Source organism: Babylonia areolata, chromosome 9 (assembly GCF_041734735.1).
Source record: "Babylonia areolata isolate BAREFJ2019XMU chromosome 9, ASM4173473v1, whole genome shotgun sequence".
NCBI classification, from domain to species: Eukaryota; Metazoa; Mollusca; class Gastropoda; order Neogastropoda; family Buccinidae; genus Babylonia; species Babylonia areolata.
The window spans coordinates 11,437,617-11,460,271 of NC_134884.1; the positions used below are offsets into that span (position 1 = coordinate 11,437,617).

The following is a 22,655-nucleotide window of genomic DNA, read 5'->3' on the forward strand; positions in this document are numbered from 1 at the left end:
AAATTGATTCTGATTTACATGCGTCGACTTCTTGAGAGAGCAAAGAGAGGAGAGAGAGAGAGAGTTTTGGATAGAGGGTTTGAGACATTAGTCGCATGCGTATCAGTATGGGTACGAGTTGTGTTTGCCTGCATGCGCGCCTTTAACCACATCTAATATATATATATATATGTGTGTGTGTGTGTGTGTGTGTGTACATATACGTCAGCGCGTGTGGGTGTATGCGTGTGTTTGTTCCTCCTTATGAGTTTTTAGATCTTAAAAGCACGAATATGATCACACACACGCGCGCGCGCGCAGACGTATATGTATATATATATATATGTGTGTGTGTGTGTGTGTGTGTGTCTGTGTGTGTGTGGTTAAAGGCACAGTCTAGCGGACTTTCACATATATGGAGAATACTGAACATTCCCCACCCTGAGCCCTCCGAAAACTGCATGACTTTCGCACTTTCTCTTAGTGTCAAATAAATGTTCGATGTTTAAAAATCCTTGTATAGCCTTCGCTGGCTATCGTGGGTCGTACACGACCCAGAAGGGTACAAAAAACGCAAATATCTCAGCCAATTCTTAATATTTTTCTACGAAATTTCAGAAATGCTTCCTACACGTATAAAGCCAACTTTTGCCAAAAAATGAAAAAAATTCATTAATTAGTTAATGAGTAATTAAAGGTGGCGTTTTAACTACACACGGACGCTTGCGTGGGTTGTGTATGACCCATGCTTTTTAAAGAGGAAAAAACGTGGTCACCCCTCGAAAGCTCGTGTGGGTCATGCACGACCTATACCTTTTCGATAGTGATTTCAGAAGGTTTAATTTGCAATTAGTGAAGGATAATAAAGACGTTTTACGTTCAATAGCCTCACTACCCCACTACTATCCCACTAACCTCCCCCTCCCCGCCCCGTCCCTTTCGCCTGTCTTCAGCAATAACCCCCTTCCATCCCTTTCTCTAACAGCATGTACCTGTGTGACTGAATATCTTTGTGCGTGTATAGGATGCTATGAGTCATCTCTCTCTCTCTCTCTCTGTGTCTCGCTGTCTGTCTCTCTCTCTCTCTGTGTGTCTCTGTCTCTCTGTCTCTCTCTCTCTCTCTCTCTCTCTCTCTCTCTCTCTCTCTCTCTCTCTCTCTCTCTCTCTCTCCTCTCTCTGTGCGTAAGTAGGGTTTGTATGTATCTGCATGTGGTGTTATGCGTTTGTGTGTGAGATCAGTTGTGTGTGTGTGTGTATGTGCGTGTGTGTGAATGCGTGAGCATGTGTTTCTTCTGAGTGTATGTGTTTGTGTGAGTCTGTGTGTGCGTGTGCGAGCGCATATGTGTGCAATCAATTGTTACGATATGTTTTCCTTTTCTATATTTGGTTATAAGCTTTGGAGGAATATACAGGTTTTTGTCTCTTTACAAAGTATGGGTCGTGCACGACCCACACAAGCTTTGGAGGAATATACAGGTTTTTGTGTCTTTAAAGATATGGGTCGTGGACGACCCACATGAGCTTCCGTGTGTAGTCAAAAGCGACAGCCAGCGAAGGATACAGATATCGTGCATGTATTGTTGTTGTCGGGTTGTTGTTTTTTTTATTTGTTTTTTGTTGTTATTTTTTCATGACGTTTTTCATATGAACTTTTGAGGTACAATGATATCGGGGTTTTTCCACAGTAACTTGAAGGGCACAGTTTGCCTCGATGGAGAAACAAGACCCACAACCAACCGCCACCACGCCCCTTTCACCCATGTAGAAACGTGATAATAATTAGCAATATAAATTTGAAATACCTTGCACCAACTCATTCATATTTTTAGTTTGTCCCAATCTCCGAATTACTGCACTGTAACTTATAAGATGTACTTCAGGTTCTCTTTACATCAGATGTATTAGTGTTTTACACTTGACAGTAGCACACATAATTTAAAAGCTACATTTTATTATCTTATTATGGTTCCACGTTTGTTTTAGCCACACAAATTGGTCTTTCGCTTCCTCTTATAACTATCTTAAATTTGCATATAATTATGTTGTTCTTTGTGTATGTTGTCGTATGTTAATGTAAGATAAGGAATATAAAAGTTAACAATAACAAAACAAAAATGATAAACTAAGATAGAAAATGAAAATTCCGTGTGTTTGCTTTTAAGGTTACGTGAACTTCCATTCTTTTCCTCCGCTATTGTTTGTATTTAATGGCGTCCTTCTCGCCGTCACCCCTCTTTTGCCCCTGTGGTTACTTCTGATGCATGTATGCGCGACGAGTACTCTCTGGGTATAAATGCGGGCAGGAGGTTAAGCTCAAATGGCTGCATTCGAACCGGCAATAAAAGTTGTCAACAATGTGAAAGGTCGGCTCCAAAGCTGACTGTCAGTGTGTTCATGTCTGAATCCAGGGTTTATTGAACGGAGAAGCTGTCAGGCCGACTATAGTTAAGAAAGGCGTGTCATGGGAGTGCTGGAGCAGACGCTGCAGAAACCGAACTTGTTTCGTCTCACGGACAATGACGACCAAAGGAAGGGGTTTATCGAAGAATACAAATAGAACAGGGTTTGCCAGGAGAAAGCAACATATCCGGGTATCTCAACTCACCCGCCCTTAACTGGAACAGATAAGATGTATGTATATAAACAAGGAGGCCGCATGTAGTTTAATACGGCAGTTGAATTCATTTGGTACAAAAGTAAAACTGGTCGTACGCACAACACGCACCCAAACCGGCATAAAAAAACACGTCACTTTACATGGTGTACCCGTGTGTGTGTGTTTCTGCGCAACTGTATCCTTCGCTTATTTCTGACATTCGAGACGGTAACTGTCTTATGACCATTTCCTATTACCCCAAATAAAATGAAAGAAAATAAAACGATGTTTTTGTTTTGTTCTGTTTTTCTTTAGTTTCCCTTCTTTCCCTCTTTCTTCGGGTCTTTTATCTGGCCTTTTTTCTTTGCTATCACTGTTCTTTGATATTTCTTTACATGGATTTCCGGGCACATGATCGAAAACTGTACAAATAAATGACATCATTGGATCGAATGTCTACCAAGACGGGCGTGTACGTGTGTCTGTGTCCGTGTATGCAAGTACAATAATACTCGCCCTTCTTTCCTCCCACCCCCTTGGGCTTACTCCACACGTACGAACACATCATTCACAGGTCATGGCGAAGTGTGCAGAGATCAGAGGCCAATTAGTATAGGAAGTCATTAGAAGCTCGTAAAAAAGGGCCGATGGGGCGTAATACTTGATGGTGAAGGGCCCCGTATTGCCTCTCATCGCACTTGTCACAGCGCTCAGCTCTCACTCCTCTTCGAGCTATATAAAGTCTCCCAGCCACTTCAGGGAGAGCCAAGTATTTCATCCCAAGGCACGGACCTCTCGCTACAGTTCAACAACTGGCCCTATCAGCAGACGGCCGATCGCCACGACGGACAGAAGTGCTTTCTGGAAGAGTTGGGTCGCCTTTGATTGGACCTCTTATCACAGACAGAACGAAGAATCAAGGAAAACATGACAACACTGACTGACATATTTCAGCTAACTGGGGTTTTTTTTTTCGTATTGGTGTTTTCCTGAAAGGAAAAATAATTTTGTAAGGCAATGGATGTTTAGTTTTCAAACGTTTTATTACAGAGATTAAGCAAATTAGCAAATGAAGAAGGGGTTGTCAAACGATCTCCATAACAACAAAAGAAATTCTCTTAAGTAAAAGCAACAAACCAGTATCATTTATTCACATTCTTAGAAATCAGTTTACTCTTTAATTTCACGGCCAGAGTGAAATCAAGATTTTAAGTTGAGTGCATTCAAACTCCAGGAGCGCAGAGCGAGGACAAATGGTGCAATCCACTAACAACCGCGTGAGGATTGGACAGAACTTTATCTTCCACTGAGCTCAAGCACTTTGTAGAGGTTTGTTGTGGAGAATAACTGTGCGTGCTTGTGCAGCCACTGGCCGGACCAATCGGCGCCAAGCACTCATCTGATTCACCGAGCTCTTCCAATAAAAATGGGTCTGTGTCGGCTTCTGGCTTATTGGTTCAAGAAATAGTTTCTTGTTCGAGTTGTTCAACTCCTGGCGACTGTCACCGAAACCTTTCAGGATGCCTGTTTGTTCATGTTGGTGAAGACTGAAAGCAACGTATCCACTTTACAGAGTTCACTGTCAAAGTAAGGACTCTCTCCCTCTCTCTCTCTCTCTCTCTCTCTCTCTCTGTGTGTGTGTGTGTGTGTGTGTGTGTGTGTGTGTTCCCTCCGATGACAATATGCACAAGAAATATTGCAATTTGATGACATTGGATTCAGTTTTAACAACTCATATTTATTGACCTTGATAGTGTTGCCCACTCAATTCTTGGCACGCTTTCTTCGCTAAAATTATTGGACACAGGCTTATAAATAATCAGATAATATAATTGAGATTGCCAACTAAGACAAGAAGAAGAATGCTCGATGCTTCTGATTATGAATATAGATTGTTGCATTCAGGTTTCTAAGAACACAATGATTTCAAAACTTGAAATCTGTATTTCGTTTTCAAAAGTTGAATTCACATACCTGCCTTTTTTCGCTAAATTCAATGCTAGACATACGAGTATCTTTAGTGAACAAGCAACACTTCTATTCAGCTGCTGTAATGATATTCCATCAATCAACGTGTCCTGCGCTCTATCCTTGATTCAAACACTCCACTGTTGGATGCGTTCTTTCTCTGTCTCTGGACCTGGCATTTGCAATGAACTTCCTCTTTCGCTTCGTCAGGTCTCCGCACTCAGCTCTTTCAAGTCTGGCCTTAAAACCCACCTCTTCACAAGATAGGCTCCCTCCCCTGACTTTCCCTTGTCTTCAGTTTTAGAGTTATGCGTGTGAATGACTGGTGTGAAAGCGCTTAGATTTGTCTCTGCACAAGATTCATCGCTATATAAATAGCACTGTTATTATTATTAGTAGTAGTAGTATGCCAGGTATACCTTGACCCTTAAACTCTGATTCTGAATTTCTTTAGGAATTATGTTGCACCCATAACTAGTCACAAGACCAAGGTTGATTAAAACTGAATTCATATCACGGTCTTTATCTTACATTTTTCTATTTTGCCAAGTAGTGACCATGACCATTTCATCTTACCATATAATCATGACTTTAAAGGTCTTATTCATACCTGCCATCCTGTCAAGTTCACTACCTATGCCACTTGTGTTAGTCAAGAAAAGGCAACTTTAAAGTTTATGACCGGTATGCACAATATATATATATATATATATATAGAGAGAGAGAGAGAGAGAGAGAGAGAGAGAGAATTCAAACACAATAAAATGCATCTGATCTATAGTTTCTAATGTGGTGATTGCAAATTTCATACCATGCATGCATGAACATGATTATAATATATACATATACACACAATTAGGTCACACTGTCTTGGTATTTTCGGCTCTGCTCCATGTAAAAAAAAAAACACTGTGGTAAATACCCAGACCAACAAAAATGTATATATATATATATGTGTGTGTGTGTGTGTGTGTGTGTGTGTGTAATATAAAAAATATATGCCAAGTCTACTGTTGTTGATATATATAATATATCTATATTATATATATATAGAGAGAGAGAGAGAAAGAGAGACTTGAGTGCATGCTTATATATTTGTCTACCTATTAGTGGATTTTGTTTCCCTTTTTTTTTTCTTCTTTTTTTTCTTTTCTTTTTCTTTTGTTACATAAATTTGCCAGAGGACAACACTCACTTGTTTGACATGAGAGAGAGGGAAAGAGAAAGAGACAAAGAGAACACTGAACACTTTAATGTCAATAGCTTTACAGCCCTAATGACATGGGGGCTCGTAATACAAATAACAACATGCATCAATAGTAATAATATTGATGAAAACCAGATCCAAAACGAAATCAATCATTCTGTGCAACTAAGTGCAGTTCGACCATCCATTCAAAGTAATGTGATGTAGAGAGAAGAGAGAAAAAAAGATGTATAACATAAATATTTTCTACATGAGCATGACAACACAAATGTCAATTTTCGCAATGAACAACACCTGATACTATTTTATTGTTGTTTTTTTCGTCGCATGTTATTCGCTTCGGCAATATATTTTGCAAGTGACTGTAGTGAAGTTTCCTGATTTAGATTAAGCATTCCAAAAATATCTTCATTCCTTGCTGAATTTGTTTTAACTACAACACATTTTTCTCGAATTTCATCATAAGCTTTACAACTAAACAAAAAATGTAACTCGTCCTCCCTTGAATGACCGCACATCGGACAAGGGGAGAGTAACGAGGGCTCAGCTTATACCATTTTTTATAAGCATTCATTTTGACCCAGTCGTTCTCGATCTAAATCTGGCGAGACTTACCAGCCGCCGTGGCAAAGTGGTTAGCGTCGCGGACTGACGGCTGGGAGGATGCGGGTTCGAATCCCAGCGGAGGTGGGTTTTTCGGCCCGTGGCCGGCTCCTACCCAGAGTTGAGTGTGCTGTGGGCTTAAATGGGGAGACTGGGACCACACAGTCGAGTGTCATCCACTTCAAGGATGCGTCTTTGGGTGTGCTGCTCTAATTACCTGACCAACACTGCAAGTGTCTGTATCTCTCGGGCCTGGTTAACGCCGGGATATCATTATGACAGGAAGCGTAGAGTACAGCCTTGTCACACAGTCCCAAACCAAAATGGACCTCCAAAGCAACATCGTCATCATCATCGTCATCCTCCTCCTCCTTCATCGTTATCAATATAAACAAAATAGTCTCAATGAAGTCTGTGGCCTTTCATGCCCTGCTCTCATGGTGACCTCAGTTTCGATACCCCTCCACTTCCGTGCTTGGGGTGAGTCCTGTCAATGTCGTCAGTGTCGGCAGATTCATGGGGGGCTGTTGTTTGAGGGACGTGGTGGCGGTCTTCACTCTGGGAGGGACGCTCACTCAGTCTGGCTCCGCGACTAAGCCATTATTGTCGTTAGTAGGGGGCTTAGTAGGTGGTGTCCTAAGTACGTTAAAACAGAACAGGCACCACTGAACACCACCAAAGTGACTCAGCAGCAGTGCAGGGTCTCCTCTGGTGTGTGGCCTCCTGGCGACCTAACATCGATGGTTCCATGTGGACTGCCGACGCTGGAACTGCGACGGACGAACCCGGGTGTGGCAGTGTATGGGGGAATCTAAATGAGCGGCGTGGGAGTACTGCCACTGAAACGGTGCAGATGAATGGGACAGCAAAAAAAATAAAAATAAAAAAAATAAAAATCTGGCGAGACTTGTTCGATGCCACTTGTTTGTCACGACTGTGATATATTTTTCTGTTTGAAATATACTTTTAAAACTATAAAACCATCTATATTTCTCAGTGCTTTCCATTTTACAGTGCCAATGTTGTTTATATGAAGCAGTTAGCCTATCTCTGAATTCTGAAACAAATCCTTCTTCACACCCAACTCCCTGACACATCCACACAATCCCAAATCCATTTACAGCTAATGTCTTCTTTACAAGATATACCCAGTTTTCCTTCCCTCTCTCATGTTCCTTTACTAACATTTTATACGCCTGCTTACATTATCTTCATGTGGGTAGCCTTATTAATTTTAATCAATATTTTATACATTTCACACATGATTTAATATATAATGGGTATTTACCACTTTCTCCATATAATACCGTATTTGAAGCATGTAATGGAACATTTAAGAAACGTTTAATAGCTGATGTATGTACTTTTTCTAAATCTTTGATATCAGAAAGAGGAAACACAGAGAGAGAGAGAAAGAGAGAGAGAGAGAGTTAAATAATTTTCTAATAAAAAAACAACTTGTTTTTATATAGTAGCATAAAATCTAATACATGTTGAAATGACACTCATTCACAACACAAACATATACACAAGCACACTGACACAATGCCATAGAAATTCGTATTCCATATTCATGACAAGAAGGTTATTCTCTGATGGAGAAAACTTGCTGGAACCATGTCAATAAACTAAAAACAGGAGTCTGATCCTGACAGAGAAAATACTGACAATAGCTCGCGAAAAAATTATCGCATGTTTTCTTTTAAAACAAAAGGACATCACAGTAGCAGAAGGCTCGCCACAATTTTATTATTATTTTTTTTATTATTATTTTTTATAGGGTCTTGCTTCTGGAAGTGGGGCCTGGACCCTTCCGGCCGAACCAGAGGGTTTGATGGTCTTAACCCAGGATAGACAGTTTTCTTTAGGTCTTTCTCAGCCTATTTTTTCCGCGAAGTACATGCGTCCTAGTTCCGTCGCGTCAATATCGCCAGAAGTGGCGTCTGCGACGTACAATTCCAGATCCAGATCCACGTCGATGTTGTAGTTAGCACCATTCTCAAATGTAGATAGTGTAAGACATTCCCACTGAGTATAAACCACAAAAGCCTTTGTATGTCCAGAGTCATGTTTCAATTTTATACTGCTTTAGATGATTGAGATATGTTATTAGAAAATTATCCCCCTTACTAATGATTGGTTTTCTGCGTATAACGTCCTATTAACAGGTACATTGAGAGATGTGTGTGTTAATGTAACTTACATACTGAGCAAAAGAAGTTCCATTTTCAGCAACAAAAATTATAATTAACTGCTATTGCTCAGTGTGTCAGTATGTCACAGAAAAATGCTAAGTTTTGTGTATAAAAATGAAAAATGTAACAGTATTTGTTGTGTGAAAATATCTAAATCTGTTTTGTGCCCTTCCCGGAGGTGCAATATTATTATGATTAGAATGTTTGGAAAGAACTGATTATTTGCTATTTTTATGCCAAATGTGGTATCAACTGACAAAATATTTCCAGAGAAAATGACAATGTTAAAATTTACCACAGACTCAAACATAACACACACACGCACAGAGACAACCGAACACCGGGTTGTCACATACTCATATTGTTGACCCAAGTAAGCAACAACAACAAAAAAAACCAACAAAAAACCACAAAAAAACAAAACAAAAAACAAACAAACAAAAAACGAAGACGAAATAAATAACATTAACGTAATTGGTGTACATACAGCTATCAAAGAAGCTTACACACACACGTGCACGCACACGCACGAGCGCTTTCTGAACATGGATACACATTTTACACTATCATGCAACTCGCACTCGCTCTCTTTCAAACACTTATACACGCATCGCGATAAAGACACGAACACGACAGATACACGTACAGTGATAGAGAGAAGCAGATAGATACGCGGATATGTGTAAAGAGGTGAGGGGATTGATTCTGACTCCTGCATACTGTATCATCACAGATAAAGAGCACCTGTATCAAGAACGACTACCACAGGCAGCCATTGTCCCTGTCCGGCTTCGTCATGGACGTTCACATCGGCCAGACCAGCTGTTTGGTCTTCAGTCCCAGTCGCCTCCTTAATGGTGACAGCAACCGCCCGTTAAATAACGAACGGCATTCCACTTCTCTTTCCGCAACCTCCTTACCCACCTCACTTACGGACAAAAGCCTTCTTCAATGCCTGAACGACGAAAAGGCTTTTCTCTATATCCCCGTCATCGTCTTCCTGGCCGTGCTGGTCATTGTGGGCACCCTCGGCAACACGCTCGTTCTGTGTGTCTACTGGCGCAAACCATACAAGGCTTCTTCACACTACTTCATCTTATCTCTGGCCGCGCTCGATCTGTTCAGCTGCTTGGTAGGTCTACCCACAGAAATTGCCGATCTGCGCTTTCCTTACCTGTTCGACATCCCCATCGCCTGCAAACTACTCAGGTTCACCCATTCCAGCACCATCATCGCTTCGAGCAGTATTCTGATTCAGGTACTGAGTGGCTGGGGAGTAAGACAATAGTGTGTGGTATGGCGGTAGTGAAAATATAAGGGAATGGGGGTTGTTACGTGGGGAGGGTTGAAAGCGGGTGTTTAGAAAAACTGGTGTGGGGGCGTGTGGGCGGTAAGGGAATGGAGAATGTTGGGAGGCACACACACACACACACACACACAAACACACACACACACACACATATATATATATATATATATATATATATATATATATATATATATATATATGAGAGAGAGAGAGAGGTTATGCATTCAGTTACAAGACCCTCAACTCCGTTTTTAACAAAAACAACTGGGCCTGAAAAGGTACTATTTTAGGTGCTTGTTTTATTTTTGTGTCGTTGTACCATCTATTTACCTGTATACAAACGAAAGGAAAACGTTCAGCTTGTAAATGTCACTGATTTATTTTTAATTGAAAGCCAGAATACTCGTTCATTGTTGAAAATAATACGAACTACAGGCCTGTGTTCACCCATCCACTCTGTACTCAGTAGAACCTCTTCAGTGCATGATGCAGACGTGTTACTTGACTCACTATGATTATTGTGTTTTGCCACAGGTTGCCTTTGACCGCTATTATCGCATCTGCAAGCTGGGCCAGCAGTTCAGCGTGAGGAAGGCCAAAATTCTGTGCATCATGTCCATCATCATGGGAATCCTCACCTCCTGGCCCTCCTGCCTTCTCTTTGGTCGCAAGACCCTCAACCTGCACGTACTAACTTCCCCACCTGACGGGCGTTATTACGGCAACCAACAGAGCCAAACTAACGGGATTCACTTTGGTGACAGGGTTCCCATTCAGCGAGAACGGCTGTTGCGGGCCAGTGACTGCTCTACTGAGGATTCTATGCGTGCCACGATCTACCCGACCATCTATTACCTCTTCCTCTTCACGCTCTTCTTCCTCACGGTCACTTTCTTTGCTGTCCTCTACATCCGCATAGGTGTCGCCATTTGGAAACGAAAGCAAAAAACGATCGGGGCCAAGGTCGCCTCCAAGGTCAATAGCCATGTGAGTTATGATCTATGTTGTTTTTTTTCCCCAGGCTTATTGCATAGAAAAAAGCTTAGACAGAGTCCAGTCATTTTGTGAAGACCTTATCAAGGCCATTGACATATGCCGAAACGCCTGACTTTTAATTTTTTTTTTTAACCATTTAGTTAACAGACAAATCTATTTACCTCCATGTAAAACCTGAGATTATACTCTTTTTTATCATTCAGATGTCCGTCTTCACCACTACACCTCATAAAACAGTTAAGCCAGGCCATGCTGACGGTGCTGGCAACTCCGAAGACTAAATGGATGTAATGATACCTGCACAGCTCGAAAGACTGAATGGATGTAATGATACCTACACAGCACGAAAGACTGAATGGATGTAATGATACCTACACAGCACGAAAGACTGAATGGATGTAATGATACCTACACAGCACGAAAGACTGAATGGATGTAATGATACCTGCACAGCTCGAAAGACTGAATGGATGTAATGATACCTACACAGCACGAAAGACAAAATAGGTAACACTGGCATGTGATATTACACAGTGAACAGCCACCCAAGTGTTCAATCTAACCGCACAGCTGTGCATTCTGATAAGCATCTCGAGGACTGGTGAAGGTGGGAGGACAGAGGGGCAGTCAAAAAGGATGAAACGACAGAATTTGAAAAACAAAAGATAGACTACAAAGAAAAATATAGAAAAGACTACATTTCTAATGCAGATTTTAAGTAGACTTGGAGACTGTTTTATAACTAAATAACATCCCTGGTATTTGCACAGAGTTTCTGCTCCAATGAAACGGGCAGGGTCGGTAGGACAAGACGTATTTATTCCAGGAAACCCTGTGATGGCACATGAAAATGTTAAATATTTCATATAACTTATACAAATATAAATAACATTTGGTACTGCGCTTATTTATGATAGATTACAGTGGCCACATCAACTGGTTTGTTGAGACATACATAAGACATACATTTTTGAGGAAGAGACATTGTGCAATGTATACATGCCAGAAGTGAGAGGGTATTTATCCCAAATGCAAGTAGGACAAATTCACTGTTTCAACACACACACACCCAACAACAACAAAAACAAAGCATTCATTCATGATTTTCAGGAATCATATGATAAGGTGGGTCAACAATCGTTTTGTTTGTACTAGTGAATTCATAACATTTCCAGTAAAAGTTTGGTAAATATCTTTTTCATGCCCCCTCAAAGGTTGGACAATCAAAGAGGTAACTTGTGGAATTCGTCCCCAAGGTCTCTCCGTTCACACTATATACAAAGACGGTCTTCATTGGGGATGTTTAATAATCACCCCTTTTGAATAGTTTTTGATTTAACATCATGAACTTCGCAAATGTACAAGCCTGTATTTCTGGCAGAACTCTATGATAATTTTCAAAAACAAACCTATTCTAAGCCTAACTGTGTACGATCCAGTCGAAGCGACCAGCTCAGCGTGTGTACGGATAACAGGATAACAGGTTGTATGGTCGTCAAATGTAGCTCTTCTGTTTTTAAAGGCTTTTTCCGATCAGTTGCACCAGGAAGAGTTCGTCTACACCTTTTCAGCGTTTCTTCAACAGTAGAAATTGCAGGAATGCGAACGGGCAAGTCTAGTTGCGGACGATGGGTTTGGGTACACGTGGTCAATTAAAACAAAAGCAGGTCATGAACTCATTAGATATAACATTTTATTGGAACACCACACCAGACTGTTGTATTGTTGGTTTTGATCACACACACGCACACGCACGCGCGCGCACACACACACACACACACACACACACACACACACAGAGAGAGAGAGAGAGAGAGAGAACAAGAACAAAAACTTTATAATCTCCAGGCATCCGGCCCCTAGAAAGGTCAAAAGTACACAATATGGTGATAACGTTGCGACAACAAAATATATACTTACTTAAACCTGTAGAACAAAGGTGCTTCTTGTGCATTGTAAATTAATTCTAAAGTTCTTCATTGCTGTCAAAGAATTCCACTCGTATCTTCAGGCCATTAAATATACACACACACATTTTACGAATACTGTAAACAGAACCAATCTTTAGCAGGTGATCATACGATTGACCTTCAGAGTTAAGATGTTTTTGCCTTAAGTTATTGTAAATGCCACAACTGTTTATAAGATGATTTTCATCGACCACGTTACAACGTTTACATGCGTAATCTGAATTATATTTGAATGTTCTGAAAAATAATCTATTTACTGGATGCAAACCAAGCCGTAATTTTATCAAGCAGTCCCTAAACCACTTTTTAACCACAAAGTAAAAATATTACTCACATTCATATCCAGTTTTGAACAGTCTGTAGTTATGATATATATCTTTAGACATTACTGGCTCGTCCCACTCTTCCATAAATATACCTTTCATTCTTTGCTTAAACAATGACATAAAAGTTTGACAACCAACGCCCTGTTTGCAATCAGACATACCCAAATCTAAGATCTAAATAACGGTTTTTTTCACTAAGACGCCCAGCATTTTTTCCCCTTTCGTCCAGGTTAAACAACTATCAAATATTCCTGTCTGGGTAACTGGTGCATATTCATATTCAACAGCCTTAACCAGTACCTGATGAACCTCATAACATTATTTATATACAGTGGATAACGTCCTAATTCTCCGCATGCAAACTTGTTTGGTGCTCTAAGTGGATGTTGCATTTTACTGCTTAGGTATCTACGCCTCTGTTTATACTCATTTTTGTCGTAAAAACAAACCCTATATAATTATATTCATTCACTACTTCTAGATAATTTCAATCGAGATTCTACTTTTCATTTCTTCCCAAATAGTTGCCTTTTCGAAAAACCATCACTTTAGTCTTGTCAGTATTTACACCCAAGAAGATTGACTTAAATGCATTATTCAGAACATTAATGTGGTTTTGCAGGCCAATCGCAGTATTCTATAGCAGTACAATATCATCCGCGAACAGAAGAATGTACAACTCCAATAAATCAGGCAAAAACCGAATTCTATGAATACTACTGTTTTCAATTGCTGATACAATTTCGTTAACAAACAACGAAAACAATGTAGGGCTTAACATACATCCCTGCCTTAGGCCAACTGGACAATCGAAAAACTGTGTTAACCTATCTTCAATACATTCACAAGACGTAACACATTTATACATAGCAATGATAGCATTAATACATTTTCCATTTATTCCGTTCTGAATCAAAATATCAAATAAAGACTGACGCTGCACAGAGTTAAATGCTTTTCTCAGGTCAACAAAACATGTGTAAAGCTTGCCTCCCTTCTTTGATAAAGATTTCTCAATAACCGCGTTCAAAGTAAAAATGTGATTTGTTGTGGTATAACAACGCCTGAATCCAGCCTGTGATTCTGTTAGCTTACCATTTTCTTCAGCCCATTTAACAAGTCATGCGTTTAGCACTGACGTATAACATTTGCCGAGCAAACTGAGCAAAGACACGCCCCTGTAGTCGTCTGTTGAACTACTATCTCCCTTTTTTTTCATTGTATAATTATTGCCTTCGCCCACTCTTCTGGATACGTGCCCTTATCAAACAGAATGTTAAACAGTTTTGTTTTAAAATGTACAGGAGTATTATCAGCTGGTTTTAACATTCCTGCCAAAATATTGTCTGAATCACAAGCCTTGCCTTTATTTTATTTTATTTTATTTTTTAATCCGAATAGCATCTGCAACTTCTTGTTCTGCATTAGCACGACTCAGTTCAGATATATTTGTATCCTCTGGTTGCACTTCACTAATGGCTTTGCTATCAGTAGTTATAACCTCGTTCTGAGTAGATAAATTCCGAAAGAGACAGACAGACAGGCAGAGAGAGACAGAGTTAAACACATAACCCCACACCACACACAAACACACCCTTTTGAGAGCTGTCGGTAACTGTGCACCATCGCACGAAAACAAACTCGCGTCAAAATATCCTATGTTCTGATTGCAAACGACATTACCTTGAAGATTCCTGTCAAAACTAACATTCTGATCTGCCACCAGCATGCTTTCTTGAATTCTTACAGCACTGGTAGTGCAACATTCATTCAACATATCCAATCAAATCTTCTATTTTAAACTGTCACAGTTCAAGTACTACTACTTGCTTCCCTTGATTTTCGGATTTTGAGAGCACGTATGTGACTTGATCGGCAGTAGTGCACGAAGAGAAGCACGGAAATAGCCAGAAAAAGCTGATGTTTGACTGGTTCTTGGAAATGGATAATTATGGTATCAGGACGAGATCAAAGCAGACGTTAAATTGTGAAATGTGTGTTGTGAGAATGCTTCGAAGTGGAGCGGTACACGAACCGTTCGCAATTACACGCTGTTACCAAGTTTTTGTTGAAACAAAGTAACAAAACTCTGCTGATAGAGAAATATGTTTTCCCTCACACCATGATTTTACGATTTGTTGTAATTCTGAACAATTCTATGAACAACTAATCTGACTAAACAGAAATATTACCATTTCAACTCAAACATTCCCCATTCTCCACTTTCCAACTTATAAAGAAACAATCACATGTACAGCGAATATGCATTCGTATTAGAGAATAAAATATTGACAAGCAAGCCATCAACTTCAGTTTTGGCTCCCCTCCCAAAATACGCTTTCTCTCACACTGAAAGAAAGCGAGGAATTGCCCCGGAGAAAATGTGGGCGGGCGAACAAACCCTACTCAAAGTAAAATAATTTTTTTTTTTTTTTTCGGTTGTCATTTTTAAAGAAACAGTCAGTTACAACAGTTCTTTCCGCAAGTCCAGTCGCTCCGTTATGCAGTTTCAGTGTCATCATTTTTGTATTGGACTGAGTATCACGTAAGTCCTGAAGGACTTGTTGACATTCTGTTATGTGCTCGCTTGGCTGATATACAATGGCCTTGATGTAGGATAATAGAATCATGAACAGTACCAAACATACAGTATATTTGAGTACACATAATCTTGTGCATAGATTTATGTAAAGGATTTTTTTTTTTATTCTATTCTTACAGTCTGTATGGAGGTGATAATTTTAGCTGAGCGTATACTTAACACAGCCCACACTGACATGTCAGAATAAAGTGGTGTGAGTACCATTGTCATAAATTATGTGCTTCATTTTTCACATCTGGGAAATAATGACTTGTCTTGAAATTGGTGTTTTTGTGGTTGTTGTTTTGTTCGCTTTTGTTGTTGTGGTTTTAGGGGCTGGAGGGGATTTGGAATTAACAACCATAATAAGGCCTCCATAGTCGACTGAACTGTAAGCATCTACGAATAGTGTGTGGATTCGTTCTTTAGTTTAGCGTCTTTTCACTATCAGTGATATTAGACGATTTATAAAAATAAAAAATAAAAAAAAGGAGGAGGGGAAGGGGGGTTGAGGAAAACAGAAAAGGTAGAAAACTACAAAAAAAAAATGTATAACTAACATGTAGTTAAATTTAATAGTAATAATTTAATAATGATAACACATTAGAAACCATTAACGCAATTCTGAAGTACATTAGAGGAATGTAGAAATATAACTATGAACTAATGCCTGTGAAAGTTCGACCATAAGGACCTCGTCGGAAATAACTTTCCAAAAATCATCTGCAGAATAGTTATTTTCTTTGAAATACTTGGACAAGAAGGTATGTAACTGCTGACAGTGAAACAAACAATGATGCAAGCTGAACTGTTTACCACAGATGCATGTAACACTTTTACTATACTTTGTCTTCAGCGCATCACGTTTTATACGGAAGAAAGTAGAGGTTATTAATCTTGTATAGCAAGCTGATGGATTCAGTATCTTTTCTTTAATACTGAATATTCTCGGGGAATAATGTCCCTTTATGTTTTGAAAACTTTTCCTTCCATGCTGATTTTTCTAACAATGTGTATGCCTCTTTTACGGAAAGACGGACATATGTTTTTGTCGATTTTTCTGATTCTTGTGCTCCTCTTTTAGCTGCTTTATCAGCAGATTAATTGCCATGAATGCCCACATGAGAAGGCACCCAACAAAAACTGACCTCAGTCCCTTTAACCCTCAATGTACCAAATGATTTGCCTCAATAACAAAGTCAGGTCTTGTTTCAAGGCTAAATAATTCGAGAGCATAAAGTACTGATTTGGAATCAACAAAGAATGCTATTTTCCAGAAAACTATTTGATGGCTCACTAAGTAGTTCAGAGCTTGTATAATAGCAATTTGCTCAGCCGTGAATATGGAAAGATGTTTTCCAATAAAGTAAGATTTTTCAACTTTAAAAGCAGGAATATAGAAAGCCGCACCAGCATTTTTGTCATCAAGGACAGATCCATCTGTAAATATATGGAGTGTGTGTGTGTGTGTGTGTGTGTGTGTGTGTGTGTGGTTTAGAAACTTTCCAGTGACATCCCCATCTTTTCTTCAGGGTTCTGACCACACCAGCACAGAAGTCTCCTCCGAGGTGGAAGCAGCAGCTGACAATGCCCATCACCACCCTCCGCCAACCCCTTACCTAACCGGCACTCTGACACGCGGCAGTGGTAAGAAGAAGGAAGCAGAAGCAGAGATGGTGCCGCGACAAAACAAGAGGAGACAAATTCGTGTGGGGAAGACAACTACTGTGCTCTTTGCCGTAACGTTGGCCTATATCCTGAGTTTCCTGCCCTACCTGGTCGTGATGATTTTACGCAGCACTATCAAGGACTTCGAGGGACGTCTTAGTCCTGTGGGAGAGGTGGCCTACAAGTTCTGCGTCAAGTCCTTCTTCATCAACAACGCAATCAACCCCCTCATCTACAGCTTCCTCAATGCCAGCTTCAGAGCTGATACACGAAAAACCCTGCGCAAAATGTGGCACAACTGCTGCTGCCACTGCTTCTGCTGTGAGAGGAACTGTTGCTGTGGAGAGCTTGATTTGGACGTGTTGCCCCAGCAGAGTCCTATTGCTGTGTGATGGGTCACCCCTTCATCTGCTCTGATGGAAAATTTCAGAAATTCTTTTTCCAGAGAATCACGACCGGTCTACAGTCGGTCCCGCAGACATCGGTATGTTTGCGCATTGAGTCTTGTTTGAAGGCACGTTTCCGCTTCAATAGTGCAAAGACAACTTCAAGGCGCATATCTCGATTCATTAGTATTGACATTCACGTTGTGCACGATGAACTCTTACTGGCGTCTGATGCTTTGATCCCATCACTATTCCAAAGGGCATCTCTGATTTTTGTTCCACAGAGTGTTGATCTGAATGCCAAGAATCTTCAATTGTCCAAAGTGAGGTTTCCTGACTCAGAAATTTGTGTCATAAACATGCTGAGGCACTCAAGCTTTATGGTCTTCAGTATATTGCTCTCATTTCTGATATACCTCGTTCTCAGGGTCAAGCAGAGTTTATGCCTTGACCCTCCACCCAATCCGAAGAAACATTCTGACAAACTTTTGAAATCAAAGTTTGACCACTGCATGACATATCCTTCCTGATTATGACTGATTTTCACACAACATGTGTTTAAGCTCAGACTGACAGCACTTAGCTGACTGAGGATCGTTACGGTATCTCAACTTAGCTGGAGGATCTTTACATTGGACGACGTGACTGTAGCCATGTATGGAACGTCTTCTGCTCCGAAAGTGTTCAGACCTGACAGTTCCAAACAATGACAGGTATTGTTTGAGTTACCCCTTTGACGTAGGCCATTTTATGCCACTGAAAATTACAGGTTGGGCCACTCACATCCTAGGATTTACACCTCGGTTGTGCTTGGTGTTCTTTGTGGTTCAAAGAAACTCATCTTTATTATGACACTCATCTGCGTGCCCCCCCCCCCCCCCCGCCCCCGCCCCCCCCCCCCCCCCCCCTCTGTGTGTGTGTGTGTGTGTGTGTGTTTCCTTGTGCGCGCAATTGGATGTGCCTGTGAGGGGTGTTTAATTTTTCACATTTCAGATATATTAAGAAAACGCATTGACATCTTGGAATAGTTTTATAACCATATAATCGGTGATATATTTACTACATGAACTTATCTGAGACCATGCTGTTGACGTGTAATATCTGACATATCGAACCGCTTTTCTAAAATAAAAGCTGAAGTTATCAGAAGAATTGTTTTTCATAAGCATGAGGTTTATACACAGAGTCGGTCTGTGAACTGAGATATGTACACATTTGGTTGGTAAAATCTGACAAGCAGCTGGTTTAAATATTCTGTTGCAAAAAAATTCTTGATGGGCTGCACAAGTGTGTCCATGTGCATCTGTTTGTATGCATATATGTGTAACACGGTTGTTTTTTCTCCAGTATATCGTGTTAATCATTATCTTTGACGATACTGTGAGAATAATTCACCAACGTTCATTTCACTGTTGGGTGTGACATTTTGTCCAAAATCATGTGCATATGAAGTATTAAACGATATCAATTATTACAAAAACTCAACTAAATCCGTTCCGAATTAGTTGACTAACCAACTGGCTAACAACATAGACGCTATTTGAAAGTTTTGATCCCTTGCACAAGAACGTGACTCCAGAACGTATCAATAAGAAAAGACGAGGGAGAGTTCACATTCTTTAAAACGTCTTAGTGTTATATCTCCGGACAAAACCCTGTTACATGTCACTTTATTGCATTGCAATTCTATTATTTTTTTGTTGTTTTTTCCACACGACTGTTTGTAATAATTGATATCGTTTAATACTTCATATGCACATGATTTTGGACAAAATGTCACACCCAACAGTGAAATGAACGTTGGTGAATTGTTCTCACAGTTTAGTTGAGTTTTTGACAACTGGTACGCATGCTTTGTAATGTCTTACATTGATTTACCTGGTGTTTTTCCAGCTTTCACTTTCGGCAATTTTTCAAAGACCTATCACCTACTATTTTGTGTTGTGTGACGTTTATTTACATTTATTTGCTAATCTGTTTATTATCATTATTGTCTTTTTACTTTATCTTCATTTATTATTATTATTAATCTTTTCTTTTTTTTTAATTTAGATATCCATTTACTTTTTTCTCTTTTTTTTTCTTTTTTCAAGATGTATCCCTCACACCTGATTGCGCCATCTGGAGCGGATTAGTCAGAGACTGATCTTCCCTCTGCAGGGAAATAAGTTTGTCCCTGTCAAGGGACAGATGGTCTAGATTCACGGATTCAAGAGGCACCAAGTCCTCCTTCGCCTTCCGCGTCTGAGCCTTCTTGCTTGTTTCGCAAGCTTCCGTGACTCTGGGGGTGGGACTGACAGAACTTCCGCCTTTCCAGAAACTTCTGAAACCTGTGGTATTTGCGGTGCATCTTCCCAGCGTCTCCCAGTGACAAGCCCTATGGTTGCAGCGCAAGCCTTTGCATGCTGCTTTGGATAGGCCAAGGACCAAGTACCAAATCAGCAACAGGATCATTGACCACACAGCATCGTAGTAGACCTGTATAGAGGGTAGTATCTACATCCACCACAGCCACAGTAAACTTTTCTTCTCTACCACTGAAAGTTTTGACGACCTGGACTTGATTGAAGAATTGGTGCGGCTGAACCAGTGTTTTTCTGACCCTGTTAACATTCGCACCTGAATCCTTGAGAACTGTACGCTGCTGGCCATTAAAAAAGCCTTTCAACAGAGATGAATCCCGGCGATAGGTTTGATCTACGTCATTGTCCCTACCACACTTCGCTGAGCAACTCACATCTGAAGCCAATTTCGGGTTAGGACAATCTTTTCTTATATGTCCAAAACCTTTGCATGTCCAGCACTGCGGTGGAAAGTCAGTTCGGGAATTTCCACCTCTATGAACCCCCCGTGGAATTTTGCTCCGACTGGGACCTCTCATTCCCCTGTTCTGTGCATTGAATTGGTCAGACCCTGAAAAAGACTGATTCTTCTCATAGCCGTAACCTCGGCCTCGGCATGCATTTTGGGGACCACGGTGACGTCTGAAAGAACTGCCCTGACCTCGCACAGAGAAAGAGTTTTCCCCAGAAGGAAATGAAGTCGCGCTATTTCCGAATGGAGGCGCACGGGCACGACGACCCAGGTCCTTCCCTGGATGTGCGAGCCGGTAATGTTCAGTATGCTGCGTGAGCTCTTTGACAGTTTTACAATCGCGCTCACGGAGAAAAACTGCCAAATCCGGGGAAACACTTGATAAGAATTGCTCTGCCAGAACGAAATCAGAAAGAGCAGCAAACGTGTGATCGAAATCAGACAGCGATAACCACCGATTGAGCAAGTGTGTCAGACGGGTTAAAAATGCCTCACCAACCTCAGTTTTGGCGCTACGGAATTTCTCCCTGAAACCATCCTTTGCACATGAGAATTTCAAGAGCAATTCTCGTTTCAGGTTCTCATAGGTCATTGTACCTGCTGAGAATAGGGAATGGTACAGCGAAAGTGCAGTACCCTCTAGGTATGCTGACAGGTAAACAGACCATTCTGTCTGTGGCCACTTGTTAGCTTTCGCATGTGTCTCAAAACGACATAAAAAAAACTGTCTATGTCGTCCTTGTCTTCCCTGAACAAAGGCAGTTTAGGGTACTGTGGTCGAATCCCAGGAGCCTTAGCCTCATTTCCAGAATTGCTAGCAGTTGAACTTTCAAGTTCCAACTTCCGCATTTCATATTCATGTTTTCTCTGCTGTTCTCTTTCTTCTGCCTGTATTTTTCCCCTTTCTTCTGCCTCTGATCTTGTCTGTTCTCTAGCTTCTCTACGTTCCTGTCTTTCTGCATCTGCTTTAAGCTTTTCTTCATACTTTTCAAGCCGTGCAAATACAAATTTTTGAAGGCTTTCCCCTGTCAACCCCATTTTCTGGCCTGCCTCAACAAATTTATTTGTTGGGTCTAACTCCCTGTCACCAGAACGTGACTGATCTAAATCAAAATCATCCATGGCCAAAGTTATACACAACAATAATAATGGATAACCACAAAATCTTTTCTGACTGACTGACAGGTCACAATGAAGTGATTCCAGTACGAATAACACTAATTCACTAATAATGTGCATTCAACAGCAGTAACTAACGCAACTATGAAATTCAGAATTAATTTCGAGATGTACACAAAATCACGCACATATAAACCAACCAACTGAAAGAACAAAATATACCTTTCAAAACTAATTTATGTACAAGGTGCCATAATAAATGAATAAATACAACCAAGAAAAAAGGTTTTGAGTTCTGAGAGAGAGTTTAAGTGAAAATGTTACTAGGGAATAAGAATATTGACTGGGGAGACTGAATTAGATTAGTTCAGCCGGAAAGAATTTTTTTTTTTTTTTAAATTAAAAAAATAAAAAATAAAAAAATAATCAAGAATACGGGAGAAAAGCACTGAAAATCCGCACGACAAAGGAGAACAAAAAAAACAAACCAATAGTTTATCTCCCCTTAAAAAATATATCACAGACAATGGCACTTTCAATCTAAGTTCAACCTTAACAGTTAACAACTAACCTAATTCATAATTTTTTTTAAAAAATAGACTCGGGGGCAAATCAACTACTCATTCACACCAAGAAAGATCCTACCACGATAGCGGGGGGAAAAAATAGAGCCTAGAAGCCGAAGACAGAACTATCAACAAGAGAAAGGCAGACAAAGTAACTATGAGTCCCGCGTACCCAGAAAGAAAATATACAGTTCCAGGTACCCCGTGAAGCTGGCGACGGGTCAACTAATAAAAAAAAAAAAAACACTCATTCCATAAACGACTACAACAATCACACAAAGGAGGAACTAATAGAAAGCAATAAACGTGAGTCTGCAGTGGCCTGTTCTAATGCGTGCAAAGCCTACATTCTAGAGATCGTCGGGGTCGCCA

At 40.3% G+C, this 22,655-nt stretch overlaps 1 protein-coding gene across 1 annotated transcript; it reads left to right on the plus strand.

Annotated features, from left to right (window-relative positions):
• The first annotated feature begins 3,352 nt into the window (after positions 1–3,352).
• On the plus strand, positions 3,353–18,651 carry LOC143286054 (neuromedin-U receptor 2-like). Its single transcript, XM_076593593.1, has 4 exons — positions 3,353–4,162; positions 9,282–9,806; positions 10,392–10,844; positions 17,263–18,651. The coding sequence occupies exons 2-4, from the start codon at positions 9,345–9,347 to the stop codon at positions 17,788–17,790; spliced, it is 1,443 nt and encodes a 480-aa protein (XP_076449708.1). The 5' UTR covers positions 3,353–4,162; positions 9,282–9,344; the 3' UTR covers positions 17,791–18,651.
• Positions 18,652–22,655: the final 4,004 nt, after the last annotated feature.